The sequence below is a fragment of the Chaetodon auriga genome, chromosome 2 (genome assembly GCF_051107435.1).
Source record: "Chaetodon auriga isolate fChaAug3 chromosome 2, fChaAug3.hap1, whole genome shotgun sequence".
Lineage (NCBI taxonomy): Eukaryota > Metazoa > Chordata > Actinopteri > Chaetodontiformes > Chaetodontidae > Chaetodon > Chaetodon auriga.
In genome coordinates, this window is record NC_135075.1 from 30057534 (window position 1) to 30084011 (window position 26478).

At 46.0% G+C, this 26478-nt stretch overlaps 2 protein-coding genes and 1 pseudogene across 3 annotated transcripts; all 3 read left to right on the forward strand.

Annotated features, from left to right (window-relative positions):
* Nucleotides 1-932: 932 nt before the first annotated feature.
* Nucleotides 933-7735, forward strand: rbm15b (RNA binding motif protein 15B). The gene has a single exon (XM_076746344.1). The coding sequence runs from the start codon at nt 1158-1160 to the stop codon at nt 3690-3692; it is 2535 nt and encodes an 844-aa protein (XP_076602459.1). The 5' UTR covers nt 933-1157; the 3' UTR covers nt 3693-7735.
* Nucleotides 7736-11158: 3423 nt separating this feature from the next.
* Nucleotides 11159-16877, forward strand: LOC143330115 (protein NLRC3-like). Its single transcript, XM_076746330.1, has 7 exons — nt 11159-11919; nt 12159-12294; nt 13131-13250; nt 13441-13587; nt 13898-14017; nt 14136-14368; nt 15085-16877. The coding sequence occupies exons 2-7, from the start codon at nt 12164-12166 to the stop codon at nt 16875-16877; spliced, it is 2544 nt and encodes an 847-aa protein (XP_076602445.1). The 5' UTR covers nt 11159-11919; nt 12159-12163.
* A 548-nt stretch (nt 16878-17425) lies between these two features.
* Nucleotides 17426-21385, forward strand: LOC143330607 (uncharacterized; annotated as a pseudogene). Its single transcript, XR_013077966.1, has 7 exons — nt 17426-17429; nt 17742-17915; nt 18284-18457; nt 18721-18894; nt 19569-19742; nt 20039-20203; nt 20809-21385. The product of XR_013077966.1 is annotated as an uncharacterized LOC143330607 (transcript).
* Nucleotides 21386-26478: the final 5093 nt, after the last annotated feature.

Genomic DNA, 26478 nt, shown 5'->3' on the forward strand with positions numbered 1-26478 from the left:
TTTTATGCTCATTTCTTCTGCTCCACCAGTCAAAGGGAAATCTTTCTCCTCTTTACGTTTATCTGACGGCTTTAATACCAGTTTGAGGCTCAAAGAGGTAAAATTAAAAGGTGAAGACACGTTTTTGTCTCAGAACTTTTCTTCTTTCCCATCCAGCATGTGACGACGCCTCAGACTGATCTGACCCACTGGAGGGGCCTGACCCTTACGTTGGGCCCCACTGGCCTGAACTAGCTCACAGTATATGAAGTATTTAAAGTACCTCCGCCTGCAGCAGCTCCAGCAGTAAAACGCTGCTGGAACACTGAAGCTTCAGTCTGAACAAACTGATAAACAGAATCAGAGATCAGACACAGGACACATTTTACTGCAGGACGTGTACTTTCACATTTGGTACTCTTTGCTAATAATACTGCTTTAACTTTACAGAAGCACCTTTTTGGATGTAGGACCAGTACTGAGTATTTTTAAGTTGTGGTATTCCGACTTTCACTGACATATTTGGCCTGAACATTTCCTCCACTGGATGTTTCTGCTTTAAGTGAAAATACAAAAACTATTCAAACAGTATGTGTAGTCTGTAAATCATTCCATTATAGTACATCTCTCACTTTATTTGCATTTATGGATTTCAAACTTTGCATTTCAGAGAAGTAGAGTGAAAATAAAATCCTGACTTTTGTCCATGTCAGTCTCATGAAAACGTCTTTTTTCTGTAAATGACTTTTGGTCTCACACTGAAGTTAAGCTATGTCTTTAAAGAAGTCTGACGTGAATATACATTAAACAAAAAAAAAAAAAAAGCCTGATAAATAGATGTTCGGTATTTTCTGGATAACGTTTATTCCTGAAGCGCGACACGTCATGACGGCAGCCGACAGGCGTCATCTCGGTGTCCGCCTTCCGCAGGGAAAGCGCACATTCCCATTGTCCAAGATGGCGGCGTAGGTGCAGATCCTCTGATGCTGACATGTTTTTAAACGACTTTATCCTTTTAATTCGACATATATGCAAGTATCCAGCCTTCGGAGAGGTAGCGTGTCTTCGCCGGAGCTCCCGTCTGCCGCGTTATTTCTGCTAACACTCCCGGAATTCGCTCTCCAGGCCGGATTCCCGCTGCAGGCACCGAAAAGTTTGAGCTCCATCATTCCCTGAAAATGAAGAGGCAGGCCGGGAGAGAGACTAGTCCGTCCAGGGCCGTCGCTAAGCGGATACGGGAAAGGGAGCGAGAGAGCGCGCGGAGAGAGGAGCTGCCGCCGCCGCCGCTGGCTCTGCTGCTGGCGGAGAGCCGCGGGTATCACCGCCGGAGCCGAAGCAGAGAGCGAGAGAAGCCGCGGCTCAGGGAGGAGCGGGCGGCCGCCTTGGAGCTCCACCACCGCCACGAGCTCAGCCTCCTCGGCCGTCCGCCGCTACGGACCACGGCGGCGGAGCTCCCCGCCGCCAGGCCGGGCACTCTGGAGTACAAAACGCTGCTCATCAGCAACCTGGGCTCGCAGGTGTCGGACGAGGACGTGGAGGACGCGCTTTTCCACGAGTTCAAAAAGTTCGGGGACGTCAGCGTGAAACTGTCGCACACGCCGGAGCTGGGACGGATCGCCTACGTGAATTTTCGGCACCCGGAGGACGCCAAGGAGGCCAGGCACGCCAAATCGTCCAGGTTAGTTCTGGGTGATCGACAGCTGAAAATCGAACCCATGTACGTCCGGAGGAGGAGTGTCACGCCGCCAGACGTCGGTTATCTGCCGCTGCACGCGCCGTACCCGTACAGGCAGCGGTCCCTCTCCCCCCCGGGGCCCGGGGTGAGCAGCATCAGAGACCTCAGAGCCAGACATTACGCCCTGGAGACCCTGGGTCTCACCAGGGAGAGGGAGAGGCTTTTGGATTATTATGGTATGCTGGATGAGAGGGGTCGGCCCTATGGCTTCCCTCCAATGCCTGTAGTGGAGGATTTAAAACCTGAGGACGATCAGAGGGCGACCAGTAACCTTTTCATTGGAAATTTGGATGGTAACGTCACAGAGGCTGAACTACGGAGGGGTTTTGACAAGTATGGCATCATTGAGGATGTTGTGATTAAACGGCCGGCTCGTGGTCAGGGTGGGGCATATGCTTTTGTGAAGTTTCAGAACCTGGACATGGCCCACCGGGCCAAGGTGGCCATGCAGGGGCGGCTGATCGGCGGCAACCCCATAAAAATTGGCTACGGCAAAGCCAACCCCACCACGCGGCTCTGGGTGGGCGGTCTTGGGCCTGGAAACTCCCTCGCCGCCCTGGCTCGGGAGTTCGACCGCTTTGGAAGTATAAGGAACATCGACTATGTTAAGGGGGACAGTTTCGCTTACATCCAGTATGAGAGCTTGGATGCCGCTCAGGCCGCCTGCACCCAGATGAGGGGCTTCCCCCTCGGTGGCCCCGAGCGGCGTCTGAGGGTGGACTTTGCTAAAGTAGAGGAGAGCCCCTCCAGGCCATTCCCTCCCGGTTACCAGCCCCCCGTCGCACCCCCGTCCCACTACGACATCCTCGGGGAGACCTACAGCCGCCATCGCAGCCTGGAGCGAGAGCTGAGGGGAGCCAGGGAGCGCTCCTCGCCACCTTCCCACAGCCTCCTCTCCCAGAGGGAGAGAGAAAGGGCCCTGGTGGAGAGAGACTTTCCCACCAGCCCCACCCGTAGCCTGGAGAGGAGAGCGGCAGCGGTGGAAGCTTTTGGGAGGAGTGGGAGAGGAGCAAGGAGCCGCAGCAGGAGCAGGGAGCGGTGGCTGAAGGAGAGGGAGGAGAGGAGGAACAGGAGGAGGAGCAGGAGTCCGTCCACCGACAGGCCGACAGAGGAGAGGGAGAGAGAGAGAGAGAAGGAGAGGGGGAGGTCGCGAATTCGAGGCCCGGGAGGGGCCGTCTCTCCTGACGCCAGTCCGGACCGTGCACGGGTTCGAGCTCCGGACTCCACCACGGAGCCAAGAGACCACTCCCCTGACAGCGACGTGTGGGGGCGGCATCCTGCCACCAACGAAGAAGATCCGCCATCAGCACGCCACCACAGCAAGAGGTCCTCCATCGAACATCTCAACAACCACCACCATCGAAACAGCGAGGTCGTGGCCGCCGGCTCGCCTGTCACCCACACGGACACGCACTCCTCCTCCTCCTCGTCTCCCAGCACGCTGTCGGAGTTCGCCCAGGCCTCGCTCTCCAAAACGTGGCACGGCTTCTTCGCCCTGAAGAACAGCAGTTTCCCCACAGACCTGTACATGCTGGAGGGGGGCTCCTCGTTCTTCAACACGGTGATGAAGGACAGCCTGAAGCTGCAGAGCCAGAACCAGCCCAGCCAGCTGAAGATCGCCCAGCGGCTCCGCATGGACCAGACCCGACTCGACGAGGTGTCGCGCCGCATTAAGCTCGGCCGGCCCGACGGCTTTGCGATCCTGTTGGCCATCCAGGGCCCCATCGACCGGCAGGCTCCCGCCCCCGAGCCGGGGCTGCAGGTGCGCTTGCTTCGCCACCTGGTGACCTACCTGCGGAACAAGGAAGCGGCGGGAGTCGTGAGCCTGCCCGCCGCTAAAGAGGGAGGGCCCGGGGCGATGCTGTACGCCTTCCCTCCTGGAGAGTTCTCACAACAGTACCTGCAGGCGGCCAAAAGGACTGTGGGTAATCTGGACGAGGAGCACATGGTCATTGTGATCGTCAGTGACACTAACTGATCATTACACTGAAGTCATTACATGTACAGACACTAAACGGCATGCGCACACACACACACACACACACACACACACACACACACACACACACACACACACACACACACACACACACACAGCGAGCTGAGGCGACGCTCCCGGGACGACAAATACTTCCATGTTTTTAGAAAGATGCATTTTATTGTTTTATTCAGTATCTTATAAGGAAACACAGAAAAGTACACGACACGTCTGTACGCTCCTTCCTCGTCCATGACTTCAACCTGTTGTCACGTTTACAGACGGACACGAGTGATCGTCCGTCGTCTGGATGACGGCGTGTGGACGGTCTGTGCTGAGAAACACTAAGAGGAGGTTAAAGGCCGCTCACGCCGGCAGCACAGCCGCTTTTTGTACTCTAAGCTGTAACATACAACACTAAATCTGAGGGGTTCGTTTATATGCTCGTTTACTTTATTTGTCTTTTTGTTCTCCTTTCATTGGAGTTTACCAAGTCGTTGTGTATATCCAGTATCTGTGGGACTGGGAGGTTTTTTACCAAGTGATTGTACTGTAAACTGACGGCAGTCTGTCTCCTCGGCTGGCTTCCACTCGCAGGTTCAGACTGTTGTGACGTGTCTTTCATTTGTTTGGTTCTTGTTTTTTAAAGCACCAGCCGCCACAGCCAGTAGAGACAGAAGTGGATGTCCTGACCCGTCCCTGTGACTGTATATTTGACATAGTGTTTTATCAATTGAATCATTCCAGTTTGTTCTGCCGTCATGAGAGGTGCGATTGTGTTTGCTCTGTTCTGCATGCAGGAAAAGAAAAGCTCTGTTTAGTCCGTCTGGAGATGTTCAGCTGTCATTCTGGTTCAGATTTTGTATTGTTCACCGGCTTTTGTTCACTTTGAATACATCAGTCCATCCATCGTCTGTCGCTCCTGGTTGTTTTCATCGCTTAGTTTCCGTCTCTTCATTCGATCATTTACAGGCAGTTTTCATGAAGTCCAACGATGATTTCATGTTTGTGAGAAATAACAAGAATTGATGGGAATTTCAAGGAATTGCACCAACCTTTAGGCGCGTCAGCAGCTCTTTAATTACCTCCTGAGATGTACGAACATGTGTGTTAATGTCAGTCAAACTCACCTCAGGCTTTCCCACAGTCTTTGAACTGCTCCACAGATCCAGCACTAATCTGACCAAACCCGTCCTGACTTGATTTTCTACCTTCAACGTTCACTGAACATTTGTGCCAAGATGAAATTTTACTAAGTTAAACCACAGAGATGGTAATGAAAGACGTATTAAGAGGCTAAGAATTAAAAACATGGAAAATGTCTGCGCACACCTTCAGGTGGTGGCCGTGGACTTTGAGCTCTTCACCTGTGGCGTGTTGAATCCACGACAGCATTGCCGCGTGTGTTGTTTGCACCAACCAAATGAGAATGTACGTAGTTCATCTAGAAGACGTGTTAGTGCCTCATACCCTCAAGGCCGCATTAAGGTTGATCAGAGTGAGGGCGTGCCAGGCTGACGACAAACACTATTTTAACTTATAACTCAAAGAACCAGATGAGAAGAAGTCAGGCAGAAATACACAAAACACTGATTCATCTGCTGGTCTTTGAAAAGTCAGAAAAAATATATTTTGTCCATCAGAGTTTCCGTAGGACCAGTGTGACATCATTTAAATATGAGCATCTTTCAGCAGGAAGGCCATTCATTCAAAGACGAGCCTGATCCCAGAACAGCCTTTACTCTGAAAAACACATAAAACCACAATCAATCATCAATAATCAAACTGTTCACTGACAGCAGCTTCATGTGTTCATCTCCTTCATCCTTCATGTGTTCACAAAGTGGTGAACTCGCTCCATCCTCTATGAATGACTGAGCCTTTCCAGGATGCCCCTTTCATACCCAATCATGATGCTCTCACCTGTTACCAATCAGCCTGTTTACCTGTGGAATGTTCCAAACAGGTGTTTTTGGAGCGTTCCACATCTTTCAGTCTGTGAAACGTGTTGCTGCATCAGATTCACAATCAGCAGAAAACAATGAAGCTGATGAGGAGAAACATTCAATATATTGCCTTTGATTGTTTTCAGGTCAGTTAATTTAAAAAGGATCAACAAGTTATTACGTTCTGTTTTATTTGTTTGACTTTCTGGGTTGTAAAAGGTGTTAAGAGACACGAGGCAATATATAAAAAAAACCCCTTTAAATAGGATTCAGTAAAACAGGACATAAATAAGCTAAAACAGAATAAAACTCATAAAACCAGTTTCCGTGCAGCGTGAGACCAGAATGAAATGACCCTGAAACAGAAAAGTCTTCAGTCCTGATTGAGATGAAGTGACAGACCTGCAGTCCTCTGGGAGCTAGTTCCAAATATGTGGATCATAAGAAGTGAACGCTGCCCTCTGCTGGTTCAGTTTTCAGTCTGTGACTGACGACTGAAGCTGAACACTGACTCTTCATCTGTGGCTCCAAACACAGTCAGTTTGTCTGATCTTTGATCAAAACAATCCATTTATAATCAATTTCCAGCTCATATCAATCAACTAATGTTTAGTTTTTCTGGTTTCTGCGGAGGCCCAAGGTGTTATAATACCTGAATCCAGAAAAAAAAATTAAAGTAACACTTTTACCTTAATCTGAAAAATAATCTTTGGTCTTCTCTTCACTTATGATGAGGTCTGATTTACTGCAGTAATAGTAACTACCAGTGGTGGAAAGTAACTAAGTACATTTACACAAGTACTCCTCTTCAGTACATCTTTTAGATATTCGTACTTTGCTGAGTATTTTCCATTTTCTGCTACTTTATACTTGTACTCCACTACATCTCAAAGGGAAACGTAGTATTTCACTTCACTGTGTTTATCTCTAGTTATTCTGCACATTATTTGTCGTAGAATCAATATTCAGAATAATCAAAACAGGTTTTAAGTGAAAAAAAAACTTCCTTAATCAAGTAATTTTAGCCTGGAATCAAGTCAGTGTTTTTATTTCTTAGCCAGTGAAGTGGGAATATTTCCATGTTTTCAATAGAGTTCAGTGAACATCTGATTTTTGGTGCAGCGTTCGGCCTCATTTTCTCTTCCTAGAGATTTTCTAAACAAGCTGAAACAGAAACAGGCTGAAATCTCCTCACTGCACTGCAGCAGACGGTTTAAGGACTCAGTTACAGACATAAGTGCCTTTATAAGATTTTTATTTTTGGTAAATAGTTCAGATCAGCTCACACATGAATGCATCAGTGATAAGATTCCTATAATATAAAAAACACTATGTTTGGCGTTCTGAGGACTTGAAGTACAATTGGCTGTTCATTGGTAATTTGGTTCTGAATGCAGGACTTTTACTTGTCGTGAAGTATTTTTAAGTTGCAGTATTCCTACCTTTAGTTCAGGTATCTGAGTACTTCTTCCACCGCTGGTCAGTTCCATCCTGCAGACGGCCTGATGGTCTCCTGTCAGTCCTCGTGTCCCTGAAGGACCTTTGATTTTCTTTTCTCCTCTTTGCGAGCTGCTGCTCCTCCCGCCTCTTCGCTCTGTTCGTAGCCTCGTTGTTGGTCTGAAAGTTGCTCCGTCCAGCCGGTTTGGACCTCTGGCATGAATGTGTTCCATTAAGAAAAACGTGGAAAGGGTGAAACTGTGAGGAGGATCGACCAAAAAGCAGCTGCTGGTCCCGAAACCCAGTGAGAAAATATGAAGACAGACTCTTAAAAAATGTGACCATGTAACACTGAAACTGAATGTTCATCACTATCATATAAATACAACAGTTTTGTATAAAGAAAATAAAAGAATAAAACAACTTTTTATCAGCTTCCCACGACAAACGAGCGGTTGTGAATACTTGGTTTTCCTGTCTCATGTGACCTGTGGTGTGCCGTGTCCTGACCGATGGCGTCTCACAGACCAGGTGGAGGCCGAATCCACAGCGACAATCGGTTTCTGTACACAGATTCCATTTGGTTTGTTTTTGTGTCAACATAGAAACATGTATTCTGTATTGAAATGTAATGTAATAAACATTTTATGCTCTTTCTTAGCCCGGACGCTGTGGTGTCGTTTGTCTGTCACAGGTTTTTTGTCCATTAGATATACACCTACAGTTGGAATAACAAGAATATTGAAGATAATCACTGTATAACAGGTTGACTGGTGTCGTGTTGGTTAAACAGCTTGTTACTGCTGATGGGCAGATACTAACATGATGGATCCCTCTGAATTCAGATGAAGTTACACAGAGAATATGCAGTTTTTGAGGCTTTGCTTCTTAGAGGTTTCAGTGATCCATTTCATTGGTTATATTCCTGAGAAAAGCCGACATTACCAGGAATAAATAAATATCTATAAATATGTGAGGAATGGCGTTAAAGCTGCGACCCTGCCTCCAGGATCGTTCTGCTGAGTTTCACTTCATGCAGAAGTTAAATAGCAGAAAATCTGGCTGGTTAGGGACAAATTTTGTCTTAAAGTTAGAGGTCGCCAGTAAAATGTTTGCAACAAATGTATCCAAGAAAAATCCTTTTTTTTTTAAGAGCTTGAAGTTAATGAAAAGGTTTGTTTGTTTTTATCTACAGATAATTTCATTCTTGGGAAAATTCCACACTCACAAGAAGAAACGGGCTACAGACCAAAGTTTGAACATGATGCCTTAATTACAAGAAGTCCGTTAAATCAAAGCCAGAGTGAAATTATCTGGAAAAATCACGTGTGATTCTGCCGTGTAGTCTTAAAATGAACACATTCATTTGTCCTCAGCTCTTATTTCCTCTTAGACGCTACCAGTAATCGGTAACGGTCGAGGTAAACTAAAGTTCAGTGATCTGGTCTAACTGATGTTAATTAGTTAGCTAATGAAAAGACCCTTCAGATGAAACCAAACCACAGATCCAAGAGTTCAGATCAGGTGGAGAAACACGGAGGAAACGTCAGCTGAACCTTTTCTTCCACTTTGTGTGGATTTTGATGTTGTGGCATCGCTGCTGCTGCTGCATTGTCTTAACTTGATCTTAGTTTTATTCTCATGCTTTAATTCACTTATTGTATCTCTTTTGTTATTTAATGAGAAGCGTTTGATTAAACAGTAAAAAAAAAAAATCCTTAACATTGATCTGTGACGGCGCCGTCAGTCGGGAAAGTGCGTCACACTTCCGGCAACAATGACTGTGTTACTTCCGTTGCATCCGTAGTAAAGAACGCTCGCGCTGCTTCCGGTTTCCGGTGACTCCTAAACACCTGGCGCTTCACACGGATGGGCGTGGCTTTGTAGGACGTAGCAGTGCACACTCCGTGACGTGTCAGCGCGTGCTCTCGGTGCGCGTTCATGAGGAAGAGCGAAGAAGAGCTGAAGAGGATCTGCGCCGTCAGGTGTCACCTGCAGCTGAAGCACAAAGACACCACAGAGACGACCTCGGCATGAAGTCTGCGCGGTGTGAGGGAGGAGCAGGTGGTGCAAGTAACCTCTGTGAAACCATAAAACACGTGAGACACGGTATGTCAACAAGTGACACGTGCAGCCTGTTTACATACCGTGTGGCTTTATATTCTAAGAATACTGTTGGATTACTGTTCTATGGAAATCTGCCATATGTTGACTTGCACATGAGAAAAATACTGTTGCTTTCAGTTCAGGTAAATCTTCTCTCATTGGGTGAGAAACTTGTTTGCAGGTACTCCAGCCCTGCTCGTCCTTCGTCTTCTTCTTTCACGTTTCTTTTACTATCTGTTTTAAGGGGACACAGTGTCCCCTCGGAGCCCCTCTCCAGTCCAGTCGTCCTTGGAAAACTGAATAACATCTCCTCTCTTGTGCATTATCTCCATGTTCTAATATACTTTCGTCGTTGTCCTCCACCTGCTCATCATCTTCGTCATTTCTCGTGTGTCATCTGTAAATTTCCTGCATGATATCAGGCTTTGATCAACTGTCTCAGCCTCCAGACTTTGACAGCAAAGCGCAGTGATCAAAGCTGATCAGTGCTGTGCTCCTTCCTCAGCCCGTTTATTTCTACTTTCTCTTTCTGCTGAATTCCTCTCTGCTGACTCAGACTGTCATTCAGGAAATGTCTCCCTGTTAGCTGTCTTAAGAATCCATCTCCACATCGTTCCCTCCCGATCACAGACGAAGCAGTGGTGCTGGACACAAACACGCTGTCACTGCCATCATTTCAGCACACCTCCTCTTCTGTTACCTGACCGTCAGTGTGTCCTGTCACTCCCCCATAAAGCATCGTGTCCATTAAAATCAGCACACCAAACATTAAGATGCTATTTTGATAAAACTTTATTGATCCAGGCTGAGGAAACGTTCTTGTTACAGACAGCAAAAAAAAAAGGAGAAGTAGAAAAAGAACAAACAGACAATAAAAAGGATACAAATGACATCAGATATACATGATATGTATGGACATTATATACAAAAGAGTCTAAGAGATCACATTTCCTGGTGAAGGATGGATATTCTGCCGCTCTAACTCTTCCAGCGAGCTTAGCTTTAGTCATGCAGCCCACACTTTCCCTCCCCCATGCTGATTATTCTGTGAGGAATGTCTCGTACAGAGACGGAGCACACGCATCTACATCTGGCTTTCCCTCCTCTTTCACCATAAACTGAACTGAAACTTTCCACTGAAGAAGTCAGATCGTTCGTATTAACCCACACATGCTGCCACTTGACTGTTCATTGTTATTTTATTTTATGATCATGATTTGATCTCATATTTTCACTGCTGAAACAAGCCACACTATATGAAGAAAGGTTTAATGGACGATGGTGGAAATTTATTAGATTATGAACTATTTTGTGTTAAACAAAGTTTTAACTCCTTAAAATCAGATTTTGTGAAATTACAAAAAGCACTGCCCAAACAATTTGTTTTCCTAAGCAGAAACATAACGATTCATCAGTCTATAGAGCCACGACTGAAGCCCCTAAACAAAAGAAACGCATTTCAAAATGATGAACATTCATCCTCCAAAGAATTATTGATTTGTGCTTTAACACTGATGATAATAAATGCTGATTCTGTAGAAATGACATTAAACCACCGACCACATGTTCTTCTCATGCCATATGACCAATAAATTCAGAGATGGATAAAACAAAAAATCTCTTTCCATTGATCTCCAAAGAAAATGTTATGTTTGGTATTTCAAATAAAATGGCACAAAAACTGTTTGGCAGATTTTTCCACTGACTCAACAAATTGATTTATAGTATATAATATGTCTATTGATTTATTTTTGATATGAGGTGATGTTGAGATGATTTCTTTTTAATATGAAACTCTACCCCCTTGTATAATAGATATGTTATTTTTGTTTACTACAATCTTTCTACAAATGTGAATTTTTTGCCATGTTTGTGTGCAAGTTTTGTACATTGTACAATTTCAATAGAAGTTGTTTTTAAATAGATAGATAGATAGATAGATAGATAGATAGATAGATAGATAGATAGATAGATAGATAGATAGATTGTTCCAGCCCTAAACGAGCCGATATTCATACAAAATGTTCCCAACAATACTCAGTCCAGCTGTAAACAAGTCCCAAATACAAAGTCAGGTTCCTTTCACAGAATTAAAGTCTTTTTCTTTCTTCCAATCTCACATTTCGCGCCTGATTCTTCTTCGTTTTCCTTCCTCTTCTTCTTCACGAGCTATCACTGCTAATGTTCTCCACACCGCCCCCTGCTGCGGCGGAGGAATGAAGCGAACACGTCAAACAAAAACACAGGAGATCACGTGTCCTGACAACGTAACGGCAAACTTTTGTTGTTTGTTTTTTTAAAGAGAGGTTACCAATACGGGAGATTTGCGGGAGGACAGCGGGAAATAAGGGTTAAATGCGGAAGAATCGCGGCGAAAGCAGGTCTGGTCTAACTTGTTCGTCCACACGGTGACGAGCCGACGAGAACGCGCATCAGGCCGTAACACCGTGTGACGCAAATGTAAAGCAGCGCTTCGGGTGATTTACCAAGATCCAGACGCCTCCGCTGTGCTGGTGAAGTCATGGCGTCGAAACGCTAGTTGGACAAACGCCTTCGGGTTGAACAGACTCGTGTCTGGAGAATAAGTCATCTGACGGTGTAAAGGCGGAGGAGGGGGAGCAGCTCTGAACAGGAGCTGCGGAGACATGAGCGCAGGGAGGAGGCCGACGATCTGAAAGTGTCAGGTCAGACTCCATTTTGAGTGGACGAAACATTCAAGAAGGATGAAAAGAGGCAGAGTGAGTAGTAATACTGCACGTACTTTTTACTTCACAGTCGAAGTAACGTGATAAATGGTTGAGATATGAGGACGAGCAGGAGCAGTGTCGTCTGCGCGGAGTTCACCGTTTCTCCGTGTCACTCACTTCCTGTTCTTTCATGGTTGCGTGACTCTTGAACAAACTTGTTTTTCCTGAATGTTGTGTTCAGAGCTCACAGCCTGTCAGTGTTCAGTGTTTCTGCTTCCCCTCTCGGACAGACGACATGATGAGTGTTCGTGTGGAGGAAGAGGACAGAGCAGGGTCTCCGGTGTCCAGCTGTCTGTCCGTGAAGAGCGACATGTCCAAAGACGAGCCTCCGTTCTTCAGTCATGAACCTGGACCCTCAGACAAACCGTGAGAACCAGCTCATTTTCTGCTGCTTCTGACAAAGACGTGCTTTATTTGTTTTTATGTTTTGTTGATTTTGTGTTTGAATCATAAAATGAAGGAATTCCACCATAACATACTGTTGAATATGTGAGGTTTTTCCGTTTGTCCGTAGTATGAGTACGCAGTACGTGAGGTGAATATTTCAGTATGGGCACTACACCCGCACACATGTCCCACAATGCAATGCGCCATTGACGACGACAACAAACCAACAACAAGCTTGCCTTTAAATTTCAGACTTTGATTGTGATAATAAGTGTGTGATAAGATTCTGGAAAGGACCCTACAGAGACAGACCTGTGTGTTAAAGAGAAAGGTCCTTTTTGTTTAACCACAAACAGCCGTTATGTCACCGAAGCCACCAGACTCTGTTCACAGAAACACTCATTTTATCCTCCCAAAACAATCAAAAACCAAATAAAACTCACCAAAACCTTCTTGATTCGTCTTCCACTGTTCAACAATCATCACTGACTCCGGTTCGGTTGAATAAACTCTCATTTGTGAGCATAAGCATCGTGTAGAAACAGAATATTTTGACATCTGACATGTTGTGACAGGAGAGACTTCAATATAGAAATATTCATTAAATATTATATACTCGTGTGAATACAAACAGAAGGGTTTTTGGGACTCCTGTCCGTCATGCAGTGCTGCTGTTTCCCCCAAACTGGATGTAAATTTTCACAGTTGAATGTCTGGATTTTACTTCAAATCAATCGTTTAAGCCTCCTGAGCTGCCTGAGTGATTGTCATCAGAGATTCATGTGTTATAAATAAAAATACCTCGATGTTTGCAGATTTACGTACAGCACAGAGAGGCCCGAGTCCCCGATGTCCAGCTGTCTGTCCATGAAGAGCGACATGTCCAAAGACGAGCCTCCGTTCTTCAGTAACGAACCTGGACCCTCAGACAAACCGTGAGAGACTGTTTTTCCTGTAAACTGACCTGATGGAAGGTGAAGCATTGAGTCGCAGTAAACGTTGGTTATGGGTTTTATGGCCACAGACTCCTGGTGGTGTTTCTGTAGGAAAACATGAGTCAGACTCAAGCTGAGCTTCCCAAAAGCACCTTTCACCTGAATGTCTCTGTACTGTTTCACCTCTCAGACTGACTGCAGACGACAGGATGACTGCTTGCATGGAGGAAGAGGACAGAGCAGGGTCTCCGGTGTCCAGCTGTCTGTCCGTGAAGAGCGACATGTCCAAAGACGAGCCTCCGTTCTTCAGTCATGAACCTGGACCCTCAGACAAACCGTGAGAACCAGCTCATTTTCTGCTGCTTCCGACAAAGACGTGCTTTCATTATTTATTTTGTGTTTGATTTATGAAATTCCCACCAAAATGCAACAGTTAACTAGAATTTAAAACCCTTTTGTGGACAAAGAGAACTTTTTTCATCCCGTCTTCCTCTTAGAATCTCCAGACCGAGCTGGACTCGAGTCTCAGAGGACACCTGTGAACGTTTAGACCAACAGGAGCAGCAGTTTGTGTGTTTAGAGCTGTCTGAGTGATTGTCACCAGAGAGATTTATGTGATCTAAATTCAAATATCTTGCTGTCTGCAGAGTTCAGCACACCACACAGAGGGCCAAGTGTCCAGCGTCCAGCGGTCTGTCCATGAAGAGTGACATGTCCAAAGACGAGCCTCCATTCTTCAGCAGTAAACCCGGACCCGCAGACAAAACGTGAGAGACTGTTTTCCTGTAAAGAAGTGAGACAGCAGCAGCCTTACATGCTGTGTGTCTCACACATTTTCAACAACAATCAGCAAATCGTTTTAATGAGAAACAAATGTCTTCGCAGAAAGAGGAAGAGGAGTCCTGTTGGCGAGGAAGAGCAGCCGTTCTGTATTTTTTGTCACAACGTCCTGAAGGATCCGGTCTCTACCAGATGTGGACACTGGTTCTGCATCCAGTGCATCACCTCATACTGGAACCAGTCTGCTTCATTGGAAGACTTCTCCTGCCCCCAGTGTGGAGAAAGATCCAGAACGAGAGCTGGACTGCTGACAGCCAGGCAGACCAGCACTGTGGAAAGTAAGACTGTGGTTAGAGCCTCCTGTCTTTGCATTAATGTAAACTGTTCAACTCTGTGTAAAGCAGTAAAGTCACTGTTGTGTCACAGCCGAGACACGACGAGACTTCAAACAGCAGCTCGCATTAGCTTTCCTGCTAACGTCTGCCCGTTTCTTACCCCGAGATTCCACCCGGCGCCTCACCATGATGTAGCTCAGACGGCGTGTTTTTGTTCCGTCCTCCGTGCAGCCGGGTTCAGAAGCAGAGCGTTTGGCCTTCCTGCTTTTGTTAACTCACATTTTGTCATTTTCCTGTGTCTGACTTCCGGTCTGGCTCGATTTAGTTTGCGCTGGTTGATGCGTCGTCTGTGAAAAATAGACTCGTGTTTTCCACGGAGCAGAACGGAGGGACGGAGGCAGAGCGCACCCGATGGCAGCGATCAGCGCCATCATACGCGTCGCAACATTACGCTGCTGGTGGAATTTACGGGTAAACGTTACAAACGTCTTGTCCTGCAGGTCGAAACGTCATCCAGTAAGGAAAACTGCAACACCAGCATCAGTCAGGCTGCAGTAGAATGACGATTAGCTTGTCAGCTGCAACAGCTTAAAATGTCCTCCTGCTCATATCAACGTCTTGAAGTCTAGATGTTTTCAGTTCTTACTCTTCAAGTGGTCTTTTATGTTCAATAATCACCAAATTTTCTCCTTTGTCTTGCACTTTTTCTCTTTTTTTAGTGAGTGATGGTCTGCAGGAGGTTTTAGATGAACATAAGGTGAGTCTGAGGAGGAGATTTGAATGTGTGACTGAAGGAACTGATGGATCAGGAAGTGGAACCCTCCTCAACAGGATCTACACTGAGCTCTTCATCACAGAAGGACAGAGTGAGGAGGTGAATACTCAGCACGAGGTGAGGAAGCTTGAGGCAGCTTCCAAGATCAGGACTCGTTGTGATGCTCAGATCAAGGTCCAGGACGTCTTTAAAGCCTTACCTGACCAACAGAGACACATCAGAGTGGTCCTGACGAACGGCGTCGCTGGCATTGGAAAAACCTTCTCGGTGCAGAAGTTCACTCTGGACTGGGCAGAGGGCTCGGAAAACCAAGATGTCAGTGTGGTGGTTGTGCTTTCGTTCAGGGAGCTGAACCTGATCAAAGATGAGCAGTACAGTCTTCTCGGGCTGCTCCGTGTTTTCCATCCAACGTTACAGAAGGTGACAGCAGAGCAGCTGGCTGTCTGTAAGCTTCTGTTCATCTTTGACGGCCTGGATGAAAGCAGACTTTCACTGGATTTCACCAACAATCAGCTCGTTTCTGACGTCACACAGAAATCATCAGTCAACGTGCTGCTGACAAACCTCATGGAGGGGAATCTGCTTCCCTCGGCTCTGGTCTGGATAACTTCCAGACCTGCAGCGGCCAATCAGATCCCTCCTAAATGTGTTGACAGGGTAACAGAAGTACGAGGCTTCACTGACGCCCAGAAGGAGGAGTACTTCAAGAGGAGGTTCAGTGATGGAGATCTGTCCAGCAGAATCATCTCACACATCAAGACCTCCAGGAGCCTCCACATCATGTGTCAAATCCCAGTCTTCTGCTGGATCACTGCTACAGTTCTGGAGCACATGTTGACTCCAGACCAGAGAGGAGAGCTGCCCAAAACCCTGACTGACATGTACTCACACTTCCTGCTGGTTCAGACAAAGAGGAAGAAGCAGAAATATGATGAGGGTCATAGAATGGCTCCACAGGAGCTGATGGAGGATGATGGGAAAGTTCTTCTGAAGCTGGGGAGGCTGGCGTTTGAACATCTGGAGAAAGGAAACATCATGTTCTACCAAGAAGACCTGGAGCAGTGTGGTCTTGATGTGACTGAGGCCTTGGTGTACTCAGGAGTTTGTACAGAGATCTTCAAAAGAGAGTGTGTGATCTTCCAGAAAACAGTCTACTGCTTTGTTCATCTGAGCATTCAGGAGTTTCTGGCTGCAGTCTACATGTTCCACTGTTACACCAACAGGAACTCAGAGGTGCTGCAGGCTTTTCTGGAACAAGACACCAGTGACTTGCCCCTGGATGACTTTCTGAGTAGAGCAATGGAGAAATCTCTTGAGAGTAAAAATGGCCACCTGGACCTGTTTGTTCGCTTCCTTCATGGCCTCTCTCTGGAGTCCAACCAGAGACTCTTAGGAGGTCTGCTGGGCCGGACAGACAACAGTCCAGAGATCATCCAAAGAGCCATCGAAAACCTGAAGGGGATGAGGACCACCATCTCTCCAGACAGAAGCATCAACATCTTCCACTGTCTGATGGAGATGAAGGACCGCTCAGTATGCCAGGAGATCCAAGAGTTCCTGCAGTCAGAGGACAGTTCAGAGAAGAAACTCTCTGTGATCCACTGCTCAGCTCTGGCCTACATGCTGCAGATGTCAGAGGAGGTTCTGGACGAGTTCGACCTGACGAAGTACAACACAACAGAGGAGGGACAGCTGAGGCTGATCCCAGCTGTGAGGAACTGCAGAAAGGCTGTGTAAGTCCAGACGTGATTATCAGCATTGTAAAGAAACATAAAGCTGCTTTCCCACCTGGAGATGTTCCACCGCTCGATCTACTGACCATTCAGAATCACAGAGAAATGTTTTTAAGGAAAGTTTATCGGCAGTTTATTGTTCACCTTGATGTTCCTTTGGCTCACGGAGGCTTAATGCAGACAGCAGAAGAGCCTCAGAGCTTAGAGAGAGAGAGAAATATAAATTTCATCCGAGTCATCCCAGCTCGGCGTCTCCTGGCGGACTGGGACGTTGTTAGTCGAAAGAAATGACTAAATTCTTTCTGCTTTGTTGTAAATTCTGCATGAGTTGATAATACATTCAGAATTTGTTGTAGATAGCACAACAGCTCATAAAATTGCTCTATTTTTAAGGGAGTCTGGGGACTTTCTGCCAGGTGACAAAGGACTATACTGATTACTGTTTATTGTATCTGGAAAATTAGATGTTTTCATCAAATTTTGTCTTCTGTTATAAGATATAAATGGTGAAATCAGTTAAAAATAACTTATGAACATCTGCTGCTCATCATGATGCGTTCACTTACCGATATAATAATATAATAAACTGTATTTGAATAGCAGCTCATAGTGCGAACAACAGTGAAATATAAAGACAGTGAAGTTCAGTGATGGATCAGATTAAGCTTTTTTTTAATTAATACGAGTCCATTAAATTATGTCCGGATCGGACCTGATACCAGTGTTCAGGATCGGCTCAGGACATCCCTCATTATTGTTTCATGTGAAACGCTGAAATATGATTAACTGAACCTTGATGAAAGGGGTCCTTTCATTTAGTAGATCGGACTTTATTGTATTTTAACTTTGATATTTTATGCGACCGCAGACTTTCTGGCTGTCGACTCTCAAACACTCAGTATGAAGTTGTGACCTCAGCTCTGAAGTCCAACCCCTCCCATCTGAGAGAGCTGCAGCTGGAGTCCAACAAACTGCAGGAGCCAGCAGTGATGCTGCTGTCTGCTGGACTGGAGAGTCCAAACTGTCGACTGAAGACTCTCAGGTCGGTTCACTGTTTGTTTCATTCTGTTTTCTTTGGGTCAGGGGTCTGAAACCTCAGCCTGACCCCTGAGTACAAACCTCAGAACCGGTGTTTGGAGGTCTGTCATCCCAAATGACTGAACGCTTCGTCCCTGCTCCCTCTCAGAAATGATCTATAGGTACTGGATTACATTTAAGATGACAGTTTTTTTAATCCAACATGTCTGATTTGATAATCCTTCCAGACTCGACTGAGATCAGCAGCGTGTTATTGATCTGTGCTGACATGAAAAGGTGTATGACTGTCTGACGTTCAGTGATCCACAGTGACGAGGTGACCACTAACTGATCTGAACAGATGAAGAAATCTGCCTCGTGTTCTGATTTCAGGTTGAGTTACTGCAGTCTGTCAGAAGTCAGCTGTGCTTCTCTGGCCTTGGCTCTGAAGTCCAACCCCTCCCATCTGAGAGAGCTGGACCTGAGCTACAACAAGCTGTATGACTCAGGGGTGGAGCTGCTGCGTGACTTTCTGGATAGTCCAGACTGCAGACTGGAGGTTCTGAGGTCAGACGCCATGTTTTTATTTTTACTTAAAGCTGACATTCCTTTGATCAACACTCACTATCTTCATGCTTAAGTCTGTTTCTTCTTCAGCGGTTTAGTCTGTTGACCGTAGAGCAACGCTGAGCTCCACATTCAAAACCTTAATAGAACAAGAATACACTGGAAAATTCTACCTGCATCCCGTGGCGTTCAAGTGTTCAGAGTTTCCATTGTCTGAACATGTCGAATGACTTCTAAAGCCAAGTGTGTTATTGTTTATTCAGATTGCGGGGCTGCAGCTTGTCGGAGATCAGCTGTGCTTCTCTGGCCTCTGCTCTGAAGTCCAACCCCTCCCACCTGAGAGAGCTGGAGCTGAGCAACAACAAACTGCAGGACTCAGGAGTGAATCAGCTGTCGGCCTTTCTGGAGAGTCCAGACTGCAGGCTGGAGACTCTGAGGTCAGGCTCCATGGTTTTACTTCTAAGATTAGATGCTCACCGCTGGTCAGTTTTACTTTGAATTTGCCGGAATTTTGGCCTCAAGAGGCCTCAGATAGATAAATCTGACACTGTCGGCTGAAGTTCAGCTTATAACTTGAAAGGGAACACTTTTACTTTTAAAGACACACAAACAAAAGGCCGAATTAAATCAAACCCAGCGTAGCTTTTCAATTAGATCATCTTTATTTATGTGTAATACTTCTTGGGCACAAACACTGAGAGACTTCACTTCCTGTCTTTAGGCCTCAGCCCCCGCTGTTTCAGGTGTCTGTACACGTTTAATATTATCATTATTATTGTTATCATACGTACATGTAAGCATGTACAGGAAGTGAACTCCCCGAAGAGCCGGATGTGTTCAGAAGACTCCTCCGTTCAGATACGTGGCAGTCAGAAAGTCTGCTGGCGTGACCTCCAGTGATGATCTCGACAGTCGAGTGTGTGCTCTGCCACAATATTTTGGGTTAGAGAATAAAATAAAATTTCGACCAGTGATTCGAGCCGTTGGCCTTCAGGAGGCGGACGTCTCTTCACCTTTTCTGTTTTACAGTTTTGAACCTGCATCCTGTTGGTGTCAGGTGTTTTCAGATAAAAACACGCCTCTGAAGTCACGTCACGTGTTCTCTGTTCAGGTTGAGTTACTGCAGTTTGTCAGAGGTCAGCTGTGCTTCTCTGGCCTCGGCTCTGAAGTCCAACCCCTCCCACCTGAGAGAGCTGGAGCTGAGTGGAAACAGCCTGCAGGACTCAGGAGTGGAGCTGCTGTGTGACTTTCTGGAGAGTCCAGACTGCAGACTGGAGACTCTGAGGTCAGACTCCACGGTTTTATTTCTTTGATCAGATAAATCATACGTGACGTGAAAGCTGAGGTGACACTAAAGTGCAGGTGTAAAGCTGGCTACACAGCATGAGTTTGTGTGGATGGAGCCGGTGGAGCTGAGATAAGAGCTTTCTCACCGTTGGTATTTCATACCTGCGTCCCGTCCAGGTGTTTCATTGTCTGACCTTCTACATTCCAAAGCTTCAGCTCTGAACGGGTTATTCAACACTGAATGTTTCAAGCAGGAATGTGGTTTAGTCACGTTGCCTCCTTTACTCTCTTCAGATTGAGCGACTGCAGCTTGTCAGAGGTCAGCTTTGGTTCTCTGGCACAGTCCAACCTGTCCCACCTGACCGAGCTGGAGCTGACCAACAATGTGCTCATGGTTTCTGGACTGCAGCTGCTGTCTGATTTCCTGGAGAGTCCGCGCTGTAGACTGAAGTCTCTCAGGTCAGTAGAGGATCGTGCCAGTCCACGCTGACTTCAACAGTGTCGTACCTAACCCAGATCCAGCATTTCCTGTGAACCTCCAACCTTCTCAGAAGCTGCCTTCCTCTGTGAACCTGTGGTGATTGGCTTCAAGACAGAGTCAGCCAATCAGATGAGCCAGAAGCTTGTTGTTCTCAGAGCTGGATTACGGCTGACGGGTTTCCATGATGTCATAGAGACAGAGGTCCTCATTGATCAGACCGTCGTACCATCAAATCTGACCTCAAAGTGTTTGTTCTCCCATTTCAGCACTGAACAGCTGATCAGTTCATTGTTGTCACAGCTCTCAGATCAGTGCGAATGAAACCTGAAAATCACTGGCTCTTACTTCAGAGAACCATCATTACATTTAGTAACCATGTGGTCTTTCGACAGAGCAGAACCTCTGCTGAAGTCCAGTCAGAGTAATATCTCTGTTTCTGCAGCCGTGATGCGTTCAGGGGCTCCACTGAAGTCCCTGCTGCTGCTTTATTCTGCATGTGCTGTTTCACTGACTGTCAGCTGAAGAAGGCGTCTGTGTAAACTCTGACCTATGACCTCTGCTGTCTGTCTTCTTCTCTCATCAGTCTGTGGTGATCTCCGTCAGAGTGAGCGAGCTGAACGTTGATTGGCCGAAAGCCGGTCAGCTGTGTCCTGATGATCCAGGGAGTTAGTGGGAGGTGGAGTGGAGAGGAGAGCTTCAGGCAGCAGTGACTGACAGAGGAGTCACAACATGTGCAGATGACTCTCAGTGAACTGCTCTGAGATCAGCTCCACTGCCAGACACACTGAGACTCCTCCACTCCTCCTGCTCCACGCTCAGCACCTCCTCCACCGGGACAGGAAGATACAAAGAGTGAGGATTTAATCGAAGCTTCACGCTGAAACATGCTGTCAGCACTTTTCTAACCTTTGTCACAGTGAATACCAGAAAGTCTGAGTCACCTTCTGTTCAATGAGTCAGCAAAATGAGCACGAGAACACAACAACTTAATTATATAGATGATTTTCTCTTTGCACGCGGGGATGGATAGGTGTGTGTGTGTGTGTGTGTGTGTGTGTGTGTGTGTGTGTGTGTGTGTGTGTGTGTACACACACTAGGGATACACCTGATACTGAATGTTTTATTCAGGAAAACAGAAATAATTCGATGGAAACATGGGGGGGGGGGGGGGGGGGGGGGGGAGCAGTCAGCTCCGTGATTGACAGGCGTCAGTGTGTCGGCCATTACATTTCATACAGAGAGGCTGGGTGGACTGGTTATACTGGGACAGAGAGGCTGGGTGGACTGGTTATAGTGGGACAGAGAGGCTGGGTGGACTGGTTATAGTGAGACAGAGGCTGAGTGGACTGGTTATACTGGGACAGAGGCTGAGTGGACTGGTTATAGTGGGACAGAGAGGTTGGGTGGACTGGTTATACTGGGACAGAGGCTGGGGGGACTGGTCACACTGGATGAGGACTTTGTGGTGCACAGGGCTCCAGAATGATGTCCAGCCACTGTGCTGCCTGAACAGAGCATAGTGTGTTCCACCTTCCTCTCTCTGCATTAATAGACTTTATGTTTTTCTACATCTGTTTTCTGCCTCTCTGATGTTTTATTCTGCCAGCAGTGTTTTCATTTCTTCAGTCTGATTCTGTGTTCAACGCTCTTTTATGTATTTGTCCCCGTCTTATATTTATAATTGATTATCCGTGGTATCCAGGGGCCGTCAGATCTGTCTGTATGAACGTCAGGACTTGATGGTGTGACGTTGTTCCACATTAACACGTCAAGAGGCTCAAAGGCGGCAGTGTTAGAATTTAACACTGGTTTTCTGTCGACCTTCTTTATATACATTTTTTTTATTTTTTTTAATGTTAGTTTTTATTTCCTTTTGATTTAGAAAAGGTTTTTGCACTCAGTCTCTGTTCAGACTGTATTAAACGTAGTTCAGTTGAAAAAGTAAAAGGTGAGAAGAGAGATGTAAAGTTCAGGATGATGATGTGGAAATATATTTGATCATTTCATGCCAACATTAAATCAGACTGTTTTTCCACAGAACATCAGAAAATACAACATTTGTCAGATTTATCGTGACTTCTCGTCTTCTGTGTCAAGACAGAGACAGATGATGACGTCTCTGTGCACCTCTAGTCTGCACACGTGTGTGTGTGTGTTTACAATATATGTGCATGTACAGGTGTGTGTGTGTGTGTGTGTGTGTGTATATGTGCATGGTACCTGGTTGCTGTTCATATATTGCTATAACTTCTGACTTAAATTTATCACTTACCAATCAGCCTTATCATGTGAACTGATATGTTTATAATCAGTTACTTTTTAAAAAACTCTATTCCATCTTTGTCTGGTTTTATTTAATTTTTGTTCTTAAACTCTGTAAATCCACTAACATGGCGTCATGTAATCTCTAATAGTGCAAATAAAGACTGATGAAGGTCTGTGGTTTTCCCACCAGACGACTCAAACTGTGCGCCTGCAAGCCTTCATTTCAGCCTGCGTGTGGATTTGACCTCTTGAGATGTGAAGCATCACAGTCTGCAAGACACAGATCAGAAAGACAAAACATACCCTCAGTGGCCACTTTATTAGGTATACCTGAACCTGCTTGTTAATACAAATATCTGTACAGCCAATCACGCTGCAGCAACTCAATGCAGGAAGTGTGCCGACATGGTGAAGAGGTTCAGTTTCAGTTGAGACCAAACCTCAGAGGGTGAAAAAGTATGATTTTATGATGTAAGTGTGGACTGATTGTTGGTGCCAGATGAGAAAGTTTGATCATCTCAGAAACTGCTGATCACCATCCTCTCCACAGAGGAGGGTGTGAAGGCCTGAAAGCACCCAGTGAGCAGCAGCTCTGTGGGCGAAATCGCCTCGTTAACGAGAGTTGAATAACCAGGCGACAGAAACTCAAATCAGCAGGCGTGACAGCAGAAGAGCGTCTGTGAGTACGCAGCACAGGAACCTTGAAGTGGACGGACTACAGCAGCAGAACGCCACAGCAGGTTCCTGTCAGCTAAGAACAGGAAAATGAAGCCACAGTGGGTTCAGACTCTCCAGAACTGGACAGTCGACGATGGAGAAACCTCACCTGGACTGTATCCCTTTATGTCCACAGTCTTCAGCGCTGAGGAACCTTTTTCCTGTCGAGGGCGTTTCAGTAAATCCTTTGAACAGAGCTGCTCTCAGCAGCAGCTCGTTGCTTTGCCGCCCAATGATTTAATGTCGTAGGTTTTCGGGCACATCAGCTGGTTCCACATTAAACAGCAAATATGTTCAGTTCCTTTTTTTACTTTCATGTTCTGAAGCCTTTCACCAAATGCCTGAAGAGGTTTTCACACTCGGCAGCATTTTCAGACGTCACAGCAGCTTTTTCCTCTTTCCAGCTGCACTTCCCACATCTTTAATGTCTCTTCACATGATTTCACATTAGAAAGCAGAGAGCTGAGAAGCTGCTGGAGCCTGAAGTTCAGCTCTGAGAGGTTCTTGATAATGTCCACCATGAAGTTCTGGGTGCAAACGGGGTCCTACCCAGTATTATATAGAAATAATGATAATAAACTTTATTTGTACAGCACCTTTCATGCAGGACTTGCAGCTCAAACTGGTTTACAGAAAAGAAATTGCGTGCACCAAGTGAGTGCTTTAAGAGATAAAAATGGAGTAGAATAAGAGTGAAAACAAAAATATGGATAAAGCATCAAATCACGGCATATAATAAAAAGATATAGGTTCAAATAGGTTACACAGAATGCATAAAATCAAGTAAAACACATTTTAAAAGAAGTGCAGCAGCGCGAGCACACAGGTTTCAGACCTGTTTCAGGAACCAGCAGCTCGTTAGTTAAATGCTGAAGTGAAGAGATGACTTTGTAGTTTTCTTTTGAAAATAATCTGCGAGCTGCGTCCCTGATGTCTGCAGGCAGTTTGTTCGGAGCTCCGTGGACGAAGGCTGCGTCCCTGATTGTCTTCAGTCATTCCCACGAGTGGACACACTGTCTGCCAGTCAAACTGTCTGTCTCTCTCTCTGCTTGTTAATCTGTCTGCTTTTCTTTACTTGTTCTTTCTTTCTTTCTTTCTTTCTTTCTTTCTTTCTTTCTTTCTTTCTTTCTTTCTTTCTTTCTTTTTTGCCTGGATAAAGGAACAATGTGCGCTGCAAGACCAACTCAGTTTAACTGAAGACAGATATCAGCAACATTCATTCATTCATTCATTCATTCATTCATCTATCTTCTATACCGACTATCCCTTTCGGGGTTGCGGGGGCTGGAGCCTATCCCAGCTGTCAACGGGCGAGAGGCGGGGTACACCCTGAACCGGTCGCCAGTCGATTGCAGGGCCACATATATAGACAGACAACCATTCACACTCACACTCACACCTAAGGACAATTTAGAGTCACCAATTAACCGAACGAGCATGTTTTTGGTCTGTGGGAGGAAGCCGGAGAGCCCGGAGAGAACCCACGCATGCAGGGGAAGACCATGCAAACTTCACACAGAAAGGCCCTGCCCGACCCGGGGATCGAACCACCGCCACCGTGCCGCCCCATATCAGCAACAATGATTTCTTATTATCAGTTTTACCATTACTGTTGTTGTTGTTGTTGTTGTTACTGACTGTACGCCGTGTAAGATTTTCATACAAATCAACAGTATTCACATCTGTCATAAACATGAATGATCCTTGTTTTATACTCATTCTGACACGTAGACGGGCACCTGCCTAAGGCCTCTTGAATTTGTGTTTCTTTGATTAAAAATGTATTTATGTGATTTTTCCTTTGTTTGTGCCTCCAAACGTATAATAATCTGTAACAGATAAAGACGAACCTGCCTCCGTGTTAAATGTGGACCGGTCCATTTCGATATCTATATTATCACCCACATTTTCATAGTTAATGGACTATTCCACCTTGACCTTAGACCTCTGAGTGCGGCATTTGCGCCAAATCTAAAGACGTTAGCAGTTGTTGTTAACATCACAGACTCAAACGTTACCAAAGCGGAGTGTTCAAAGTGGGTTTGGGCAGAGACAGAGGAGGCACGAAGGCGATCATTTTAAGGAAAGTTTGCCTGGAATGATGATTTTGTTCTAGATAAAACAGTCAGAGACTTCAGGACGGAGAATCAGCAACTAGCCGATGTTACAACAGGTGGAAACTAAGCTAGCTAACGTTAGCAGGCTAGCGCAAAGTGCACGTCTGTTTCGCAAAATGCTAAAATGCTAAATGATCGCAGCGAATCCTCCAGCGTCGATTCCTGTTTTATTCACTGCTGAACTTCTTCCTTCTGTGAGGACTTAAAACTTCCTGCTGGTCGTAACTCCGAGGAGGACAGAAGCTGAGTGGACTGGTTATACTGGGACAGAGAGGCCAGGAGACTGGGGCTGAGAGGACTTGGTATGGCATGATCCCAACGGCCAAGCACAGAAGTTGAACCAAAGCAGATCATTGAGGACTTCAGGTGCACACAGTCACGGACTGACCTTCAGACAGGTGAGTGCACCCATTGCCGAGTAACATAGCTGTGTGTGTGTGTGTGTGTGTGTGTGTGTGTGTGTGTGTGTGTGTGTGTGTGTGTGTGTGTGTGCGCGTGTGCTGCCCGGTGTGTAAAAGCTGCAGCTCTTTGCTTTCATGTACGTTTGTGGCTGCTGAGCGGTTTGCATCGTTTCTTCATCTCTGTGTTGTTCTGTGTTGCTGATGTTTTGTTGTGCAGTTCTTTGGAATAATGTTGTTCGTTGCACCTGCCGCGGTGTCCACAGCTATTTTTCTGTTGTTTGCCGTGTGTGTTCAGGCTTCACAGAAGAAGGCAGTTGTGTATTTCTGATTGATAATCAGATGTGCGCGCAGGCTACCAAGTGTGTCAGTATGGATTGAGTTTTGGAATTTGTTGTTGGTTGGTTGGTTGGTTTTATGTGAGGACTCGGTGTCCTGATGTGATGATTCTCCACTGGTGTTGGACTGACTTTTAAAGAAGCTGATGCCTAAAGGTGTTTTTTCATTTTACAGTAACTTTATGTATCATCACAGTCTCGGTGCCAGAGGAAATCTTCCGGCTCTACACGTTGTTTACCTCTATGCTTCTCTGATGTCCTCTGCCACTCTCGCTCCTTTCCCCATTCGGTGAATTAAGGGTTTATTTCTACCAAACTAGAGCTGGTGGTGATTGTTGAACAGTTGACGAAAAACAACGAAGGTTTGGTGAGCTGGAGTTCCTCCCGTGTACTACAGGGTCGTCAGTGGCCCCCCAAG